Source organism: Sander lucioperca, chromosome 22 (genome assembly GCF_008315115.2).
Source record: "Sander lucioperca isolate FBNREF2018 chromosome 22, SLUC_FBN_1.2, whole genome shotgun sequence".
In the NCBI taxonomy this organism is placed as follows: Eukaryota; Metazoa; Chordata; class Actinopteri; order Perciformes; family Percidae; genus Sander; species Sander lucioperca.
The window spans coordinates 10,906,730-10,927,391 of NC_050194.1; the positions used below are offsets into that span (position 1 = coordinate 10,906,730).

Genomic DNA, 20,662 nt, shown 5'->3' on the forward strand with positions numbered 1-20,662 from the left:
ATTTCAGGGCAGCGCACATAGGAGTAGACAGAGATGTAGTCTCTCTCTCTCTATCCCAAATTTAAGAAACCAACAACGACATACTTGCAGAAGGAAAGACATTTGAGACGGATGAAAGTGAAACATCTGATCACTGTTAAAAAACAAATCTGTTCCAGTAAGAAAAAAACACTGATACACAGACTGCCGTGTATCATACCCATAATACTGAAGGAACAAGGGAACAGTTAGTACTCTGAGAAATCAATGGTAATGGCTCAAAATACAGACAATAAGTTGCTGCAGTAGTGTAACATTTCGCTGCAGTCACCTGGAACACATTGCACATTTTCAATAGAAAAACTAACTAACATGTCATCATATATACAATACAACACTTTTAGGTTTCAAAGATTCAAAAACACACAAATACAGCTTACATCAAATGAATTGGCATGATTAAAAATATAGACAATATAACATGTGAGAATACAAACGTATCATATATGATTTTAAATTAAAAAGAGCTCCTCAGTTTAGTTTGGGACAGATTTAATATCTAAAGTAGCCAATAACATGGTCAGGTGCGCTGACAGCGGATATAAGGAGCTACTTCAATTCTGACCACAAGAGGGCGCAATTACTCAAATAGACCACTTCACTTTGCTTACTGTAAATCACCAGACTGACAACCTGAAGCAGATTTAGGGATATTAAACTTATAAAACACTATTTTAACAGTCCAAAACATCTGTAGCTCAACATTTGTATTTTGTGAGAGCCTTAATAGTGCCCAGCTACTGTTTGTTACCTTGTTCTAAGGCAGGACCACATGCCAGCAACACATGTAGTTCAGTACAGTTCAATTGTCAACCCTTCTGAATGTGTTGGATCCAGTGTAGAGGCTTGTGTCAGGCCATGGTGGGACTGCATTGCAGCAGCTTGGCCATTCTCGCAGCTACGAGGAGCAGCACGCCGGTGAGGAGCTCCAGGCCGTAGGAGAGCCAGGCCAGACCCAGAGACCAGCCGAAGGAGGTGTGAATATAGGCCAGACCCTCCGGCCCCACCTGCCTCTCCGTCTCAGCCAGGGCCTTGTCCGAGTAGATGATGTAGAGGCTCACACCGCACAGCGTCAGCAGACCTGGAGAGATGCATTACACATACATTCATTCATTCACATGTTTTTAGGCAATACACGTGCCGGAATTGTTCTTCAGCAATTATAAATTGGAAATTCGTCAGCCAGAGTCTCAGAGTTCCGTGCTGAGAGCCCATCAATAAAACCAGCAATAACATCATGCCATTAGCCACCCACAATCTCATATTGTGAGACAGGAAATGTACTGACGTACGTGTTGTCTGCTTACACAACATCCCAGTCATCAGAGACCAGACTGAGACACGCACAAATCCACACAGTCCCATCAAGTTTCATAGTGTTGCTATTGGAAACCCTTTTAATTTTGTCAGCTTGCTACCGTTTTTAAGGGAATGCAAGTGGAGCACAGAGGCTACCCAGGGCGGGACTAATAATCATTTTATCACAATTACACCCCAAGGTGCTATGGGCTCGGAGAACTAGGAGGAAGCTGCATCTGATGTCTCATTTGTATGCAGAGAAACACAAACAGAGCGACAGACCGGAAACTGCCTCACATATTGAACACGTAGAAAGGACTACTATTACAAGCTACTCTGGCTGAAAGGTGTTATTGGTGGATAACATCAACAATTTTGATTATTGATAAATCTTTTTTTTTTTCTTTTTTATAGAACTGCCTCAAACTCTCTCCTGAAAAAACTGGACGTTGTCTATCATAGTGCCATACGTTTTGTGACCAGAGTCCCTTATAACACCCACCACTGCAAACTCTATGCATTAGTTGGCTGGACCTCATTACACACACAACGCTTAACTCACTGGCATCCCACTCATTTACAAGTCCTTGCTAGGCAAAACCCCGCTGTACCTAAGCTCACTGGTCAAAATAGCTTTACCGACTCGCAGCATTCGCTCAAGCAGATACATCTCTTTGGTCATCCCAAAAGCCCACCCCTCCTTTGGCCACCACTCCTTCCAGTTCTCAGCTGCAAATGACTGGAATGAACTACAAAAAACCCTGAAACTCAAAACCCTTATCCCATTAACTGCCTTTAAAGTACTTCTGTCTGAGCTCCTGTCCAATCACTGTACGTGCTAACAGTTCTCCGTCATTCATGCACTTTTTTGTACACCCTTATTCCATTACCTCTGTCATGCCCCATTACATAGTTGCACATCTTCACCTGCACTTCTTCACATCTACTGATCTACATCACTAACTAGACCACAATTTGCACTAACTGTATATTATGTAACTGTATATTATGTATATTGACTCTTTACTACATTTCGACATTTATATAGACTGTCTATTGATTTATATTGTGTTATTACCATATCACTTTCGAATATCCATCGACTTACTTATACCTCACTTTGGCCGGCTTTGTAATGCCTACTTAATCTGTATTTTATGTAGCCTATTGTATTCTGTATTTCTGTCCTGTATTCTATGTAAAACTGTATGTTGTCTTACACGCTTATACTTTATTCTTGGCCAGGTCGCTGTTGCAAATGAGAATCTGTTCTCAATGGCCTACCTGGTTAAATAAAAAAAGAATAAATAAAATCTTTTAAAACCATTTTTTGAGCAAAAACACCACAGACTGAAATTTCTCAACAACTTTTGGATGGATTGCCGTGGCATTTTTAAAGTGGCCATATTATGCTCATTTTCAGGTTCGTAATTGTATTTAGAGGTTGTACCAGAATAGGTTTACATGGTTTAATTTTCAAAAAACACCATATTTTTGTTGTATTGCCCATTGCTGCAGCTCCTCTTTTCACCCTGTGTCAGGTCTCTGTTTTAGCTACAGAGTGAGACCTCTCAACTTCAGTAAGATCTTTGTTGGCAGTCGCACATGCGCAGTAGCTAGGTAAGCTCACAATTGCTATCTAGCCGTTTCTCCAACTTCGGCCTGTACAAGGCAGGATTAGCCGGGAGACTTCTTCTAAACAAGGGCGCACTTCCAACTTTGCGTGGAATACCTGCAGAACAGGGACATGTAAGTAGTTCTATACAATTTCTTTTGTAGATAAGGGTGAATTTGTGTGTGTTGTAGCAGTGTTTTGCCATTGAGAACGAGCTAGCATGCTAACGGTTAGCCCCCTAGCACCCTCGTTTCGGCTAGTGACGTAGAAAGCCGGGCAGATTTTGACCAGCTCACCCGGAGACTGAAGGCAGGATACATTCAGAAACCGTATCTCACTCAAAACAGCATGGATGGTTTTTTTTCAAAGTTTGTATGCGTGTGGTAGCACCAGAGACACAAAATAACACCCCAAATCCCAGAAAAAGTGTTTTTTTCATAATATGGGCACTTTAACAGACATTCATGGTCCCCAGAGGATGAATCCTAGTGACTCTGGTGATCCTCTGACTTTTCTTTTGAGTGAATAAAAAATTGTGGTGAATGTTGACTATATAACTTGGCTATTTTAAAATGGGGGGTTTATGCAGGATGTTCCGAGTTGCGCTAGTGACGATTATTTCTGACCAGTCTGACTCTGCAGTGATACTCCACCTTCTAATATAGGTTCAGCTTGAATGAAACCTCGACTGAGGTGGCACCAAAAAAATAGCTTTTGCTAATGGAAAACCAATGAAGAGCGAGTCAAGTAGAGTTGAGTCGAGCCGTGCCATGCAGTGGAAAAGCGGCATTAGTCTGTTTTTTCCCCTTTGTTTTCCTTTAATTAGTCACAGCAGCTTTTCAAGGCATGATCACACTCTCGCCCTCTCACTTTTGGTGTTAACATACATTTCCTGGTTGTATAAGGGGTTTATTAACACAATACACGCTGACTGTGGATGCACTCTGAAAATGCTCAGATATTTAATTATTTAATTAGCGAATACTTGCCACGGAATGTAATTAAATAATAGCGTTTAAAGAGCGGAAGAAGCCTGAACAACAATTTTGGGAAACCAAATTTGGGGGACAACAAAGAGACCATAAACAAAGAAACGCCTGGCTCGGAGGCTGGGACATTTTAAAAGTCGGGCAGTCTACAAGTTCACAAGACAACTCCAATCTAATTGAAGCCTTTATTCCATTCCACACATTACCATGTGCTGCGTATTAAAGGGAGAACATAAAGTGTCTTTTTAAGTAAGTGTTTGTCACAAGGTCCTCTTTATGGAGGTCATAAGGCGTTAGCGAGAGAGCACCCAAGATATCCAGACAGCAGAGCTCTACCAGATGCTCAGGCACCACCAATAACTTAATTACAGTAAATACCCAGATTAGCATAATAGTGTTAACACAGTTAAAGTATTTTGCAAGTTCTCCCACTTAGAAATCATGGAGGGGTCTGAAATTGTCATCGTAGGTGCATGTCCACTGTGAGAGACATAATCTAAAAAAAAAAATCCAGAAATCACAATGTATGATTTTTTAACTACCGTATTTTCCGGACTATAAGTCGCTCCGGAGTATAAATCGCATCAGTCAAAAAATGCGTCATGAAGAGGAAAAAAACATATATAATTCGCACTGGACTATAAATCGCATTTATTTAGAAATTGATTTCACAAAATCCAAGATCAAGAACAGACATTTAATCTGGAAAGGCAAGTTATTCAACTACACAGTAGCACACAGAACAAGGGGCTGAATACGGTAGGTGTCCGGTATGTTAACGTAACACATCAACAGTTATTCAACTACACAGTAGCACACAGAACAACTACCAGGGCGTGGAGACGTAACTGCAGCGTTGACGTGCATCTACATCTGTGGACTCGTTCCTCCAGCACTGGCCATCTTGCTTTCAGCGCGCGACTAGCTTTCTTTGTTTCCTTCATTGCAGTAAGAGTCACCTTTATAAGTTTCTCTCTCACTCCAAACTTTCTTTCTGCTGGTCGATTACCGTTTTCGGCTGCATATTTTACTACCTGCAGTCACCTGCAGTTTCTTTTCTTTCTCAGTTGTCTTTAGGAGTAGCATATAGTCGTCAGAAGCCTAGAGCGCCCTCTGGCGGCTTTAGACGGTAATGTTTTCAGCATGAAATAACATTTAAAAACGTGAAATTATAAATATTTTGATATATAAGTCGCACCTGACTATAAGTCGCAGGACCAGCCAAAGTATGAAAAAAAGTGCGACTTATAGTCCGGAAAATACGGTATTTATTTGTATGATACAGCTGCAAATAAGTATTTGAACACCTGAGAAAATCAATGTTAATATTTAGTACAGTAGCCTTTGTTTGCAATTACAGAGGTCAAACGTTTCCTGTAGTTTTTCACCAGGTTTGCACACACTGCAGGAGGGATTTTGGCCCACTCCTCCAAACAGATCTTCTCTAGATCAGTCAGGTTTCTGGGCTGTCGCTGAGAAACACGGAGTTTGAGCTCCCTCCAAAGATTCTATATTGGGTTTAGGTCTGGAGACTGGCTAGGCCAAGCCAGAACCTTGATATGCTTCTTACAGAGCCACTCCTTGGTTATCCTGGCTGTGTGCTTCGGGTCATTGTCATGTTGGAAGACCCAGCCTCGACCCATCTTCAATGCTCTAACTGAGGGAAGGAGGTTGTTCCCCAAAATCTCGCAATACATGGCCCCGGTCATCCTCCCCTTAATACAGTGCAGTCGCCCTGTCCCATGTGCAGAAAAACACCCCCAAAGCATGATGCTACCACCCCCATGCTTCACAGTAGGGATGGTGTTCTTGGGATGGTACTCATCATTCTTCTTCCTCCAAACACGGTTAGTGGAATTATGACCAAAAAGTTCTATTTTGGTCTCATCTGACCACATGACTTTCTCCCATGACTCCTCTGGATCATCCAAATGGTCATTGGCAAACTTAACACGGGTCTTGACATGTGCTGGTTTAAGCAGGGGAACCTTCCGTGCCATGCATGATTTCAAACCATGACGTCTTAGTGTATTACCAACAGTAACCTTGGAAACGGTGGTCCCAGCTCTTTTCAGGTCATTGACCAGCTCCTCCCGTGTAGTTCTGGGCTGATTTCTCACCTTTCTTTAATCATTGAGACCCCACGAGGTGAGATCTTGCATGGAGCCCCAGTCCGAGGGAGACTGACAGTCATGTTTAGCTTCTTCCATTTTCTAATGATTGCTCCAACAGTGGACCTTTTTTCACCAAGCTGCTTGGCAATTTCCCCGTAGCCCTTTCCAGCCTTGTGGAGGTGTACAATTTTGTCTCTAGTGTCTTTGGACAGCTCTTTGGTCTTGGCCATGTTAGTAGTTGGATTCTTACTGATTGTATGGGGTGGACAGGTGTCTTTATGCAGCTAACGACCTGCATCGAATTTAGGATAATAAATGGAGTGGAGGTGGACATTTTAAAGGCAGACTAACAGCTCTTTGAGGGTCAGAATTCTAGCTGATAGACAGGTGTTCAAATACTTATTTGCAGCTGTATCATACAAATAAATAGTTAAAAAATCATATATTGTGATTTCTGGATTTTCTTTTTTAGATTATGTCTCTCACAGTGGACATGCACCTACGATGACAATTTCAGACCCCTCCATGATTTCTAAGTGGGAGAACTTGCAAAATAGCAGGGTGTTCAAATACTTATTTTCCTCACTGTATATATAGAACTGTACTTTTACAATTATGATCATATCATTACTCTAAAATCTATTGCAAAAATAGTAGTGATTCCAAACAGATAATTGAAAATGTACACAATTATTTGTTGACTGATGTGACACACGGTTGAACAGTTTACTCCATTGAACATCATTTTTTTTTTTTAATAATTTAATAAGACTGTCCTCCCTCATTTGTACAAGTAGCTTGCGACCCATTTTTAGGTGAGGGTGCTAATTTAGGAAACGCTGTAGGTCGTATTAGAGGGTCGGAACAAACAACCTATGTAGTCGTATGGGTGGAGGACTTGTTGGATTTAATGTGTAATTTTGCCATATGCACCAACAGCGAAAAACATAGTGATACTGATTTTAAACACATCGCCAACTACCCTTTTTGTTTTATAAACAAATTCTAAAAGACATGAAGTAAATCTCTTGTCTGGTTAGTTGCAGTGCATAGATTCTATATCCTACATGAACCACCAAGTTAATGGCCCAGCATGTGCAGGTTTCAGGAGGTCTTAACAAGTGCTATCCTCAACTTTCCAACACAAACGATATGAAATTAAATACAGAACATTAGAGAGACACAAATTTGGGCTGCAATCGTTTCCAAAGCATATTTACCTCCCCAAAGATCAATTAAAGCTCTCATAACCCATCTGACAGAGTACAGGATGAGGCCTTCTGATGTAACAGCAACAAGAGCTGCTGACACACACACACACACACACACACACTTAATCACTAAGGCCAAATCAAAGCCAATCAGTGTTTGGCGATAATAAATGCCACTGCCTGTGGCCACATGAGGTCAATAACTATGGGCGAGGCCAATTTCAGCCCTGCACATGAAATGCTCCCCCCTGCACAAATTAAACACATGGCCTTGCTTTGCTGCTACACCCCAACCATATATACATTCCACCAAACCCTCCACAGCTTTCTAGTGTTTCCCACTTTCTTCTGTGATATCCTCATTAAATGTTGTGCAACCGTAAATCACCGCCACATTGATTGTGACCATTTTCTGATCTAACCCGATAAAATGTATCTGTTCTTTGCTTTTTGATCATTCTGCTTGTGTTTCAATCAAATATAGAACATCAAATAAAGAAAAAAAAAATACTAACAAATTGACTTGAATTTTATTATAATTAACTGTGTTGCAGTTACCATATTCTTTGACCTAAATGCTTTGTTCGACCAAATCAAATCCTAAGAACTAAGTTTTAACTTTTTGCAAGAAGAGTGTCTTGGACCTGTCTTTTTTTAAACTAAATTTCTAATGTTTTTACATTTTTAAAAGCAACAGAAGTACATTTCTATCCACAGGTACCACTGCAACACTAAATTGTATTACAATGCCGTTTACGATGTGGGGAAAAGTGTGAGAGCTATCCTGTTCCTCACCGCACACAGCCATTTGAGTGAAATGATCTTCAACACCTATCACGACAATTGACTCCTTTATACCACCTCTTAATGGCTCCGGCTTTTTTTTTTTTTTAACACTGTGGTAAATGATCCAAAGCAGAATTGCGCTGATGTGTACCTCTCTCTTGCACTTACTATTAACACCATCTTACCTACAACTTAGTGGCAATAACGTGTAACTCCAATGTTTCAACCACGATTAAATCTTACATGTGATAAAAGCAGCATTGTCTTCTGCATGATAGAAAAAACGGGCCCAGTAGTTGTGAGAGAGCATTATACATACTGCATAGCTGGATACTCCCTACTCTATTTTGAAGCTGTCTGAAGCATTAATAAGTAGTAATTGTAGCACTGATTCATCTTGGTGCATGAGTGCTGCTGGGTATTGTGTTTTTTGTTTTAATGGATCAGTCTTCAATAGCTGCTTTGTGCCCCACTGCAGCTGAAGACGGATACCCTGAGAGGAGACCTGAGTGAAGGAACTGAACCTTAACTTACTGCAGATGAAGAAGTAGGAGGCCGTGCCGGTGAGGAGGACGGGGCTCCGAGCCAGGGAGCTGACCAATCCACAGATGCCACCAAACAGCAACAGGACCAGGCTGAAGGGAAGCACCACCACTATTGCACTGTGCATGCCTGCACATGCACACAGATAACACAAAAACAGATGGATTATGGAGCATCTGTGGAGTTATTGCTGTCTTGACAATGATACTTCATTAGCAGAGTATGTTATGATGAGCAGAGGGTTTCATCAAAGATGGAGGAGAGACTTACTCAGCATGAGGAGCTCAGTGTCAGAGTATCTGGAGGAGTCAGCTGTGAAGGAGTCAATAGAGTCTGTGGTCATCTTCCCACCTGGATGTCACAATCAAAAACACAACACAAAGTCATATATATATTTGCAATTTCACTCAATTACTAATTAGGTTATTAAATACAGCACCGTAATCTCAATCATTATGAGAGAAAGTTATGGAAAAGTAGCCTACCTTCGTTGATGCTCCACAGTCCCGAGTGGGAGCTCATGTTCTCAAAGTCGCTTGTATTCATAGGATTCATCTCTATGATGTACCAATATTCGGTTCCGAGGGAAGTCGCCAAAAAAGCGAAGCTCAGAATGCCGCAGATGCCGGCTGTGATCACCAGAGAGCCAAAGGTTACCTTCATCCTGCACAGGTGAGGGTTTAATTCACGCATAACGGTGATGGCTTTGACTCGTGCGTAACGCGGGTCTTGTGGTGTTGAGCAAGTCTTTCACGTTGACGCGCTCATTACGAGATGTTCAATAAGTCCCGACAATATGATGGTGTTGAGGTGATCCAAGTTTGCCTGTCGAGGCTGTAGTTAAAATCTACAGGATGGAGATTAACCTATCCCTGCCTGAATGAATCAAGTCACAGAGCTGCGCGAGGATGAGGACAGCCTTACTGAACAGCAGCAGCTGGGAGGGACTTGGATTTATTCGGGAGGCGCACACGTTTATGCAAGGCATGCAGGGAGAGAATAATGGGAGGAAAATGGGGAGAGTCTACAGTCAGCTGCGCTTTAACAAAATAAGAGACAGCATAAGCATACGTCTTTGCAGCACCACTGGACAGATCAGTCCAAGAATACGTCACCAAAGTGAGGGTATATTATATTCCACAGTAAAGATGACATAAAATAAAACCCTTTAGGTGTATAGCTTTTCTCTTGCTAGTTTCATCAGGCTCACCTAGATGCCACACATTAGTACATTGCCCATCAAATACCCCCTCAAATTAATAAATAAGTGGAGCCAGACTGAATAAGTTTAATGAATAAAAACATATTTAAAGTGAAAACAGTAAAGATGACAGATGTACAGTGTTACAAAGAAGACATGAAGGAAACAAGGAAATAAGTCCAGTGAGAGAAACCAGTCAGTCAGCCAGCAACAATGAATCTTTCACACACAGCCCACTTCATTCATCTGCATCTATTATGGTGTCACTCTTCGCCCATGGCTGTCTTGATTATATCTGCTCGTCTCAGTTTTGCTGCCTCTTCAAACTTGGTGATGCTCTCGTTACAGGATTTGTTCTGCGAGTGGAGGAAATGAAATCTGGATCAGACATAATGTTCTCACAGGAAATGAGTTAACGTTTTGGACAGCTTAGTCGCGCTGTACATCGTAAATATTGACTTAAACTTTTTTCTTGTAGGCCGCCAACTTCACACCTGGCCAGGGATTATGGATGGAAAAATAAATACTGAATAAATTAACTTTTGAAGACATGTAAGAGTAAAAAAAATGAAAAGCTAAAAGAACAGATTGGAAAAGTATGTTGGCAGTTACATAGTTTTATCTAACAGTCAACTGATTAAATTATGCATCATACAAGTCGGTAATGGGAAATGTATGGAGTTCTCTAAGAACGTACAATAATGAACTTCTGCCTCTCCTTCTGTAGTTTCAAGAATTCCTCCACAGTCAGCTCGTCTACTTTCTTCTTCAGGGCGATGAATTGGCAGGACGGTGAATGAGATTTGTGCTCCTTTCTGGCAACAAAACGAGACAATCATGAGGGGGAGCAAATATTTCAGACATGCATATGGAAGGAAATGGACATTGTACCAGGCACTGTACTTTCTCTACATCAGTGGTTCCCAACCTTTTTTCCTTGGGGTCCCCCCTACTCACGTCTAAGAAAAGCTGAGCCCCCCCCTGAAACCGAAGTTGAGGTTACTCTCGAGATAGAGCCTTACTTTCTTTTTTGATATAGAGGAGTTATCAGCACTTTTACATTTCTCCGCCATGTTTCATTCAGAAAATAGTGATGCCGTGGCGGCAGGACAAACGAGGATGATAGCAGCTATAGCAGCTGACCTGATGACAGCAAGGGTCACAGGTTAAGAGGTCCCGGAGGTTTGGCCTACTAAGTAGCCTGTCTACAATTTCAAGCGAGAACAAAAATACAGTTTTTATACAGACTTTTGTATTCATTATATATTCTAGTGTATTATCCTAATTTGTTTAACATGTGCAATTTTTTTTTTTTTTTACCTCAACCTCAAACCAGATAAAGGCTTGCGCACCCCCTGTGATCTTTGACGCCCCCCTAAGGGGTGCCCGGACCCCAGGTTGGGAACCACTGCTCTACATCATCATGATATATGGGAATATAGATGTGGGAAACACCTGTACGGCATGTTTCAGCAAAGCTTCATATGGCTGTGATGTAATCCCATGGTATGTCATTTTCTGAAGCGCTCTAACACTTCTTGATCAAAAACACATTATTTACGTAAGGTTTCTGCACGGAAATGAAAAGTCTGTTTCCAATACAAGTCTGCTTACAGGGGAGAAAACAATAGAATAACACAAAATAATACACCATCTTGTGCAGTTCAACAGTGATTTCACAATAAATGTTGCCATTTCAATGACCATCAAGATAAAGGAAAAATGTACATAGTTACAAAGAGTTCAGATGGTTCATGCCTGAAGTGCTGCTGCATCAGTCACAAACACTGAATAATGATGTAACACATCAAGGAGGAAAGTCTTGAGAATTATAACAGTGGGAAATGTGGACAAAAACTCCTGCTACCTTTCACCTGGCTGCATAGGCTTCTCCAGTGTTACGGCAAAATCTGTGACCCACCAGAATGTGTTACTGTAGAGCTGGTCTACCTGCCGTGAATCATTTTGTGACTTCGCAAAAAAAAAAAAAAAAAAAAAAAAAAAAATCGGACCCGGGCAAAGGCATTAATAAAAACTATATAAAAATAGCGTTCTTTTCACCGTAAGCCTCGTTTGCTGTTACAGGTCATTTATGATCATTAGATGGAACATTACACAGTTCCAAAACATTTAAAAGTTACATATAGTCACTTTAACATAATTTTTTTATTCATTAGTCCATTAGTTGTATCATCAGATCTTGATTTTGTTACCAGTCAAAAAGGAAAAAATGTCCCTGGTGCAAGAGAGCTGCCTCAAAATGCCTTTATGTGAATTCTCTTTTTCCCTGGCGAGTAATCTCCTTGCATTCGTCACGGTGCCAATAGGTGTAAGAGGGCGAAATGCGGAGGTATTTCCCTCTTTGGCTAATGTATTTTATAGATGGAGGCGCTACATGGCTGCCGTCATTCGAGCGAGTCGCTCGTACGTATTCTGAATGATTCTGAATGTCAGATTCTACGCTTACGAGAATACTTTGATTAGTTGGTGGAAGTAATTACACATGAATGAGCACATATTTGTGAAAGAACAAAGGTTTTTTTTTTTTTGCAAAGAATCAACTCAAAAAATTACACAATGTAGGTTTAAGGATCAGTTTCTTAGTCATGTTGAGTATCACTCAGCCGGCAAAAGCAGTAATGTCTTCTGAAGATTTCTGAAGTCTAAGAAAATAACCTTGATGACGTTTGATTACATTTTTAATGCAAAGTCTGTGTTAACGTGGCATTTAAAAGATGTGGCTGTTTACCAGGCAGAGAGGGTCTAAAAAAAAAAAAAAAAGATGCTATTGTGTTGCATTGTGGGATCAAGGGGTCCAGTGTACCCATAATAAGAAAAAAAAAAAGGTTACGGTATCTCTATGACCATTCTTTGTTAAATCTGTCTCTTATAAGCCCTCTAACTTTATGGAAGTGCAATTTTGAATTGCCGGAGTGCTCCTTTACCTTATATGCATATACTGATTATATATTTTACTCTACAACCTACTTGTTTACTTTGCTATTTGTGCATATAATTATGTTGTGCTATTGCTTGTTGAGCTATTTGTCATTTTACCCTGCTGAGTAATCTTACATTTGGTTTGTACAGAGTCAACCTATTTCTCTAGAGATAAGACTAATTAGAAAAATAAGATTAACATAAATTGATTAAGAAATGAAGCTGCATAAATCCCCTGTCCTTTTATTTGCGTTTCTGAGCCATGAGCCTACTAATGTGGTTATCTTACTCCGGGTCGTCCTGCGGCTCCCAGCCCTCCAGCTCTTTGAGGCAGAAGAAACACATGGCGATGTCTGGGCAGTTGTCTGAGGGGGTGTGAATGAAGCCAGCTTTGGCCATCTGGGGAAACAAATGAACAGACCGACCACATAAAAAAATAAAATAAAATAAAATAAAATAAAAGGATTTTAGCTGTATTTAATGCTAAAATGATATGTTGTGAAAATTGATTGACAACCACTGTTTTTTGTTCAATCAATCAATATTCCATTACCAAGTAAAAGTGCCCACAACTAAAACAATAAGCAGATTAACTGATCAGCAGAGCCACAGAAGAAAAGAGAAAACGATTCAGTCATTTTCCAAGCAAAAAAAACCCCAAAACAGTCTTCAGTTCTTTTTGAGTTTTGGCTGCCTGTCAGACAAAATGACCTTTAAAGATGTCACTGTGGGCTCTGGGTAATTGTGCTGGGCATGTTTCTATTTTCTGAAATTTTAGAGAACAGATGATTAATGGAGAGGATAAGATCAGAGTGAAAAATTAACTTTTCCGTCCACCAGCCAAATGGCTAGTGAATGTTCACATTTTACCAGCCACTCAACAGATTAACGTTACCATTGGTTGTTGTTTTTTGGGGCTGGCGAGTGAAGCAAATGCCCCTTGCATATTTTACCAGCATTTGACATTTTAAATGTGATGATTTGCTGCTCTTTTCAGTTCTATCTCATTGTAAATTGACTATCGTTGAGTTTAGGAACTGACAAAACAAACTGAAGAGGTCACATTAGGCCCTGGGAAATTGTGTTTGGCATTTTTTCACCATTTTCTGAACATTTGGTTAATGGTTAATGTGTTACTTGAAAACATAACCAATAAATTAGTCCACAATGAAAATAAACATTAGTTGCAGCCCTTCTTACCTATATGAACTAAAGCCAGTGCTTTTAATCAAGTCCTGTGTCTGAGCTCCAGGTTATGCAGGTAACGTTATTCTTTTAAAATCTTAGTTAATAACAATATCAACAATTAACAATATCTACAGCACTTGCTTTGTTAGTTGACTTCAAATTAGAGCGACCTTCATTTGTTAAATGAATGAGCAACACAACTTTTAATCTTACATCTGACAGGCCTGTGTTACCAATACCAGTTTCTTACTCTAGCTATCTAGCTAACGTTAGATCTAATTGTTATTGTGTTAGCTAGCTAACGTTAGCCGTAGCAAAAGTCAACCGTTTGTTCACTCACGTTCTCCGGAGTACACGAACAGTCTTCGTCGAAGGGCCACCCCTCGAAAGTTTTCAGTCTGTTCTCATAAAAATACATTTTAATGTCCTCTTCTCTGAATAGCTCCATTGTATTTAGCGTTAAATAATTAAACGTCAATGGCTTTAGCTTGAACCAATATGTCACCACCACCTTAAAGCCTTAAAGCCACCGAGCTAAAGGGTGTTTTCAAATTTTGGCGAGTGTTCCCTTCGACTGTTTTGATTGGTGGATGAAGATCACGAGCGTCCCGTATTTTCTTCTTCGTGGATCAACACTATGAAAAACGTACAGGTACGCCACCTGGTGTTCTCGGCTTTGTATGGTGTTCGGCTCGCTGCAATGTAACATTTACCGTAAACTCTTACTGGTGCTAAAACTTTGAACAAAAAAAACAAACAACCACAATAATGTTTAAAAATGTTTATGAAAGAAGATGGAACACATTACTCTCGTCGTCTTCCCTGAACCTAGACAGAAGTTTAAACCCCAATCCCACATCCACCGTTTGGCATCAGACTTCCGTTTATTTTTCATGGGTAATGTAGTTCTTGGTTAGCCTGGTCCTACCACCAGACCACAGACTCTCGTACATTTCATTTGGAGGGCGGAGCCAGGCTAGTTCTTGATGGTTATTGGTCCAAAATACGACGCGCGGAACTTTGTGAGGACATCCCACCCCCGGACCCATGGTCCCATCCTGTGTCAACAACCGGTTCAAGACTTGTTCAGTTTTGCCACACATTATCACTCGTATTATCTCTCACTTAGTTTACAGTGTTAACAGTGTGTCTAGCGTTACATATGCAGTCAGTTTATTTTTCTTCTTCGGTGCTGCGGCCATGGAAGGACGGTGTGCTGTTGAGACTTGGGCAGTTGGCTTGTCAGGAACATCATGCACACCGAGGGTCAAGTTTGGTTTGGGGACAGATGTGTTCTTCTGCACTGGCAGCGACGAGGTCTATGTCTTCAGTACTCAGGAGAGAAAACTCACGGTTAGTTACGTTAACTCATAATTAAACGCTGATGATCAGGCATATCCCAATTACACTGCAAAGCTAGATAACTACTATGTGTCGACATGTTCTGTATGTTTGACTGAGTTATGTTGTGTTGTTGCAGGCTGTCCTCCAGTTTCCTGATCCTGTGAGTGACCTGGTTGGAAGTCATGACAAGCAGCTCCTCTATGTAGCCTGTAGGAGCGGAGTTTATTGTGTCAGTTTACAATTTCAGCTGTCCAGGTATGAACCTTCATATAGGTGGTCCAGTTTTACTGCAGAATGTTTAGAAAAAAAAAAACAGGGGGTCCTCAGAGTCAGTGCAGGGGGGACTTTTACATTTTTTTTAACATGAATCCAACATATTATCAGCAAATAGAAATCCACACTGCTTACTGTCCTATAGGTAAGGTCGTCACTAAGGTAGCCATCCACAGATACAGTTAATCATAAGGATTCACTCTGCCGTATGTTTAACATTTAAACCTTTTTAAAAAAAATCATATCAACAATTATTAGGCTATTTGAATAGCTTAGTATTCTATGCACTAAGAAGGTATGTATAAAGGCTTTAGGCCGCCCACACGTTATTGTAGGCCCTGTTTATTATGCAACTTTATTTTATATACAATATACTGTAGTAGGGGGTCCCTGCTCCGTCTCTCTTTCAGTTAACGGGTCCTTGTTTTAAAAAAACGTTGAAGACCCCTGCTCTAGTTCATAGATAATGTAAATAATCATGAACAATAATTACCCTTGTGTTCTAAAAACCTTGCTAAATTGAGTCCTGTCAATGCCTCTTCTTACTTATGTGATCTTTCACCTGTGCAGAGCTCCCAGCTCCCCAGCTGATGCATCCTCCAGTCTCGCTGAGCTGAAAATCCCCTCTGAGTTTCTTGTTGTTGCAGAAGAAGGAGTGTTATCAGTGCTCCTCGTTGGCTCTGTGTTCCTGACTCTTTCCCAGACAGACACGTCCTGGATGTTGACTCTGTACAAATCCTCAAACTATGAAATGCTCAGTTCATTCAGTCTACCACTGGTGTCAGGAGTTGTACACAGTGACACTGAGGGACAGACAGCAATGAGAAAGAGGCCTGTGCTGATTTGTGTCCATTCTAATGATGCAACACCACCATCTTCATCGGAGGCCACTTTAACTGACGGCCACGTCCGCCTCGAGTCGGTCCTCTTCAAACTTCTGTTTGGGATCGACGCTGCCCTCGCCAAGTCACCAGTCATCCTTTGTGGCCTGCCAGACGGTTGCCTGTGTTTTCTCCCTCTGCGTCACCCGGGATCGCGGCTCAGAGTCCTGCGCAGCCTTGAGCAGCCAGTCGTATTTGTTGGAGCATCTGTTGTCATGGAAAGGGGTCCGGGACATGCACAGTGTTTGGTGGCAGTGGGTGAACTAGGGAAAGTGGTGCTGATCAAAACGGACAAGGGAGGGTCAGAGGGAGGGGGCAACAGAACTGGTTTTATTGAGGGGTGTGTACCTGGGCCTGTCATGTGTGGCTGTGTGGATAAAAACTGTCTTTACTACAGCACTGGGTCAGACCTGCTGGTACTGGATCTATCTGAGGGATTATCTCGGAGAGAAGGCCAAGAAAAGGATGAGGAGACATCCAGGAAGACAGAAGCAGCCCTCCGAAGCCCCACTAGTTTAAATGTGTGTAGAGTCGCCGCCTTGGCTGAGCCTACATGCAACACTGCAGGTAAGCAGGCCCAGCATTTAGGCAATAGGTATGGTATGGTTTAGTTAGGTGTCAAGTGTGTTCAAGTGTGCAATGCAAAAAACCCACTAAATTCACGTTATCCTCTTCACAGAGGCCGGTGTGACTTTGACAGAAAATAAATGAGAAAATAAGGGTGATATAATATTGACAGGGATTGATTTGCTATCCCAAGTCTCTGCATGTTAGTTGACTAATATACAAGCCAGAAAAATATCTCTTTATGCTGTTAAATTTTGCATCAAGGTGTGCATCAAGTCTGCAGCAGGCAGTGACCCTCCTTTCCATTTAACTTGCAACCCTTAAGACTAAACAATTTGTTTTTTCCTTATTGCTTGTACCTTTACCAGGTGAAGTTCAGCTGCTGGGGCTGTCTGTCAGAGGGCAGCTCCAGAGGATTACCTTACCTGCGGGGAGAGAGGATGCAAGGTTGTCCAAGGAGCCTTCTGCTCTGGTGGGACGCAGCGTCAGGGACCTCCTGTCTGCTATCGGAGACGTCTGTGAAAGGTATACCCAACACAGTAGACATTTATTGTAGTTAATAGTTAGCTTTCTGTTGATATACATTTGATTTCCTTTGCTTTCATTTAGAGCATCAGTGCTGAAAACTGCCATCAAATCCAAAAACCAAATTCTGAGGCACTTGAATCAGGTGCTTAACATCAGCTTCCTGCTGATAGCCAGTGCAAGTAGTGAAGAGCATCTTCCCATCCAGGAGAAGCCAATCAGATGTCATGGCGTGACCAGTTGGAGCAGATTGCTTCAAAAAGACTCCTTGAACCTGACATGTGTCCTGGATAATCCAAGTCCTTATATTTTGGAACGCGGCTGGACACTGAGCGTCGCTGTATTTCCTCTGTCCTATCCTCCCAGTGCTGGAGGGGAAAGCTCCTCTACAAATTTTTCATTCCCGTTCCACAATCTCCATCCAGGGGAGACTTTAGAAGTGTCGTTGCCCCTAGCAGCCGCAGGCGAAGCATCCTTCCCCATGACCGTGAGCTGCTCACTCATCTTCTCACTCGCAAGTCTCCTGGGAGAGGAGGCTGCAAACCTTCCCGGTCTGCAGAGTAGTTGCATCAGTTTGCCCTTAAACACGCTGACAGTGGATTGGTTGCACGTCCTGCAGGTGAACAGTCCCATAGCCACCCATAAAAAGGCCACATCTCAATCCAACAACACGACAGATACCCTCCAAGCTTTTTTAAGATCCCGCCGGATCAGGTGCAGTGGAAGAGGGGAGGGAGGAGGAGAGAGTGCTTCAAAGCCTGAGCGAGAGTATTCAGCAAGTATCCGGGTGTCGTCAGAGTTACTGAGGGATACACTATTGTTGAAAAGCTCCGATTTGGACGCTCACGTGCAAAAGTGGCCCCCTCAAAATGTGGGCCTTTCTCTGCTGGAATGGATGTTGTCTGAAGGTCCTGGAGGAGTGACGACGGGGCACCAAGGAGACAAGATTGCACTCAGCAGCTCAGTGGTCCATGCTCAAGGGCCAGACGGACACACAGTCAAACTGACCGCAAAAGAGGTAAAGAATGATTTAAACTTATACCCATAAAAGTTTATTTTAGCTTGTAACATTTCAATAAAACAAATAATTGTTGACGTTTTGTACTCCAGGTAAATGTAGAAGAGGGGAGCGCAGAGAAGGAGGAGTCCCAAACCGCGGTGGAGGTTCAGGTTGAGAGCTCATCTATAGCAGCAGTGTGTGGACTGCATCATGCTGTGCTACGCCGGGTACAGGTACAAACACACCCACTGCTAATCTTTCCAGCTTTTTCAGAGAAACTTACAGTAGGGTGAGTTTTGTCTGACATTTGCAGATGTTTATTATACTTGACACAGATCAGATTTTTTTGAGGAGGATTTTAATTGGTTACTCAAAATAATCTGCAGTCTCAGGTTTTCACAAGTGCACACTACACGATGATGGAAAGACTAAGTGATACAATCAAACATGTTAGTTGTGGCATTGGCAGTTTGGATCGTATGAGAAAGAGACCTAAATCGTTCTCTTGAATTTCCGTCAGATTCATTGTCTGCTCTGTTCCTTCACACAGACTCTGTTGCAGAGGGCTCCTGAGAAGGCTGCTTCCACAAAGGGAGTCCAGAGTTTAGGTTTAAGACAGGTACTGCAGCGGGCCGAGGTAATTTTGTCCATTAGGGCTGCACTGTCTATGATTGTGTTTACATCTAAAGTATCTTGGTGTCATTTCTTTTTTTATTTAAACCTTTCTTCTTTGTCCTCCACCTCTCATGTCAGCACCTGTTGCAGCAGATCCAGCAAAGTCGAATCTCGGGGGCGTTCGGCGTGGGCGTGTCCACAGGGCAGATGACCCGGTCGCTTCTCAGCGTTTACCGAGAACTCCGAGAAAACCCCCTCCTTATTGTTTAACACTGTGTTTTGGCCGAGCCTACGCAGCTGCCCTCGGCCTCGTTCAGCGTTACGTGTCCCGTCTTTGCAGCTGATGCGTGAAAAATAATGTCCATAATTTTCACTGCTGTGGCAAATGTGCTTTTGTATCACTGTGAATGTTATTGCATTTGTGACTCATTATTTTCCATCATTATTTTGCTATTGTACATGCCCTACAGCTCTAAAAATAATAATCACCCACATCGCTATTTTTTCTTAGTCATGTGCTTCAGCTCAAACTAACTTCATGAACTATAACATTCAACTCAAGGTGACTGAAGAGCTCAAAATATCTGAAATTAAAGTCCAAATAAGATGGTTTAGTGATGCATTGTCGATGACCAAAAAGCATAAATACATTTAAATGAAGCTTGTAATCATCCTAAGAGGTTGCTCAAGTGTACATCAACTGAAATGAAAAAAGTTCACCAACACCCTTGCAGACATTTCTGTTTTAAAGCTTCTCTAAGGTCTCATATGAGTATTGGTGCGTTGACAGCACACAGCCATGAGTACAATGAATACATGTTTAAATCAGCCACAAGAATAATACAGGCTGCTCTGAATTCAATATTGAAAAGGAACCACTGTTTAGTACAACATAAAGAAAATGTATAATGTTATGTATAAAGTCAAACCTGTTGTTCCTCTTGTTTTTAGATCCCTAAGTACAGACACATTTTCATCATAAAGAACATGAACATGTATTCTCTTAATCTCCAGAATAAGAAGGAAAGGATTGCAGCAGGCAGTCCTACCAGGGTCGCTGCCTGCGCTCACCATGGCAGTAATAATGATTAGTTTGTGCCGAGCTGAAAACAGCATCAATTCCTGCTAACGTCACATCAAAAACTGCAAGCAGCTGCTCCCGCCATGACAAAAACAGTACATATGACTGCTCGTACCATGGCGCAAGCACTTCCCGTTCTTGATCATGCTGTGGCCATCCTATGGAGAGACTCTTATTAGTCCCAGAAACAGCAACACCTGCTCGCATCAAGGTGACATGTCCACAGCAGCAGGTCCTGACCGGTTGGAGTGTCAGACTGGTGGGAGGTCTCTGCTTCCTGTACAGATGCTGACCTGTTGATACTTGTGGATGTTGTGCAACGTGGCAGATAATAGTGGACCCTCGAAACAGCAATGAATCTCAGCAAAAGTAGACAATGAAGAAGACATTCTCCCATGTTGTTCCTCCTCTGCTCCAAATGACGAATAACAATGGAGCCTTGAAACCTCAG

At 41.8% G+C, this 20,662-nt stretch overlaps 3 protein-coding genes across 3 annotated transcripts; 1 reads left to right on the plus strand and 2 right to left on the minus strand.

Annotated features, from left to right (window-relative positions):
* Nucleotides 1-61: 61 nt before the first annotated feature.
* On the minus strand, nucleotides 62-9,783 carry tmem235b (transmembrane protein 235b). Its single transcript, XM_031291281.2, has 4 exons — nucleotides 9,082-9,783; nucleotides 8,867-8,947; nucleotides 8,588-8,725; nucleotides 62-1,120 (listed from the first exon to the last, which is right to left on the minus strand). The coding sequence occupies exons 1-4, from the start codon at nucleotides 9,287-9,289 to the stop codon at nucleotides 891-893; spliced, it is 657 nt and encodes a 218-aa protein (XP_031147141.1). The 5' UTR covers nucleotides 9,290-9,783; the 3' UTR covers nucleotides 62-890.
* An 86-nt stretch (nucleotides 9,784-9,869) lies between these two features.
* On the minus strand, nucleotides 9,870-14,583 carry birc5a (baculoviral IAP repeat containing 5a). Its single transcript, XM_031291444.2, has 4 exons — nucleotides 14,266-14,583; nucleotides 13,027-13,136; nucleotides 10,495-10,612; nucleotides 9,870-10,153 (listed from the first exon to the last, which is right to left on the minus strand). The coding sequence occupies exons 1-4, from the start codon at nucleotides 14,371-14,373 to the stop codon at nucleotides 10,061-10,063; spliced, it is 429 nt and encodes a 142-aa protein (XP_031147304.1). The 5' UTR covers nucleotides 14,374-14,583; the 3' UTR covers nucleotides 9,870-10,060.
* Nucleotides 14,584-14,938: 355 nt separating this feature from the next.
* Nucleotides 14,939-20,165, plus strand: faap100 (FA core complex associated protein 100). Its single transcript, XM_031291443.2, has 8 exons — nucleotides 14,939-15,278; nucleotides 15,406-15,524; nucleotides 16,113-16,990; nucleotides 17,359-17,515; nucleotides 17,600-18,533; nucleotides 18,626-18,748; nucleotides 19,066-19,152; nucleotides 19,269-20,165. Exons 1-8 carry the CDS (start codon nucleotides 14,973-14,975, stop codon nucleotides 19,398-19,400), a joined length of 2,736 nt encoding a protein of 911 aa, XP_031147303.1. The 5' UTR covers nucleotides 14,939-14,972; the 3' UTR covers nucleotides 19,401-20,165.
* Nucleotides 20,166-20,662: the final 497 nt, after the last annotated feature.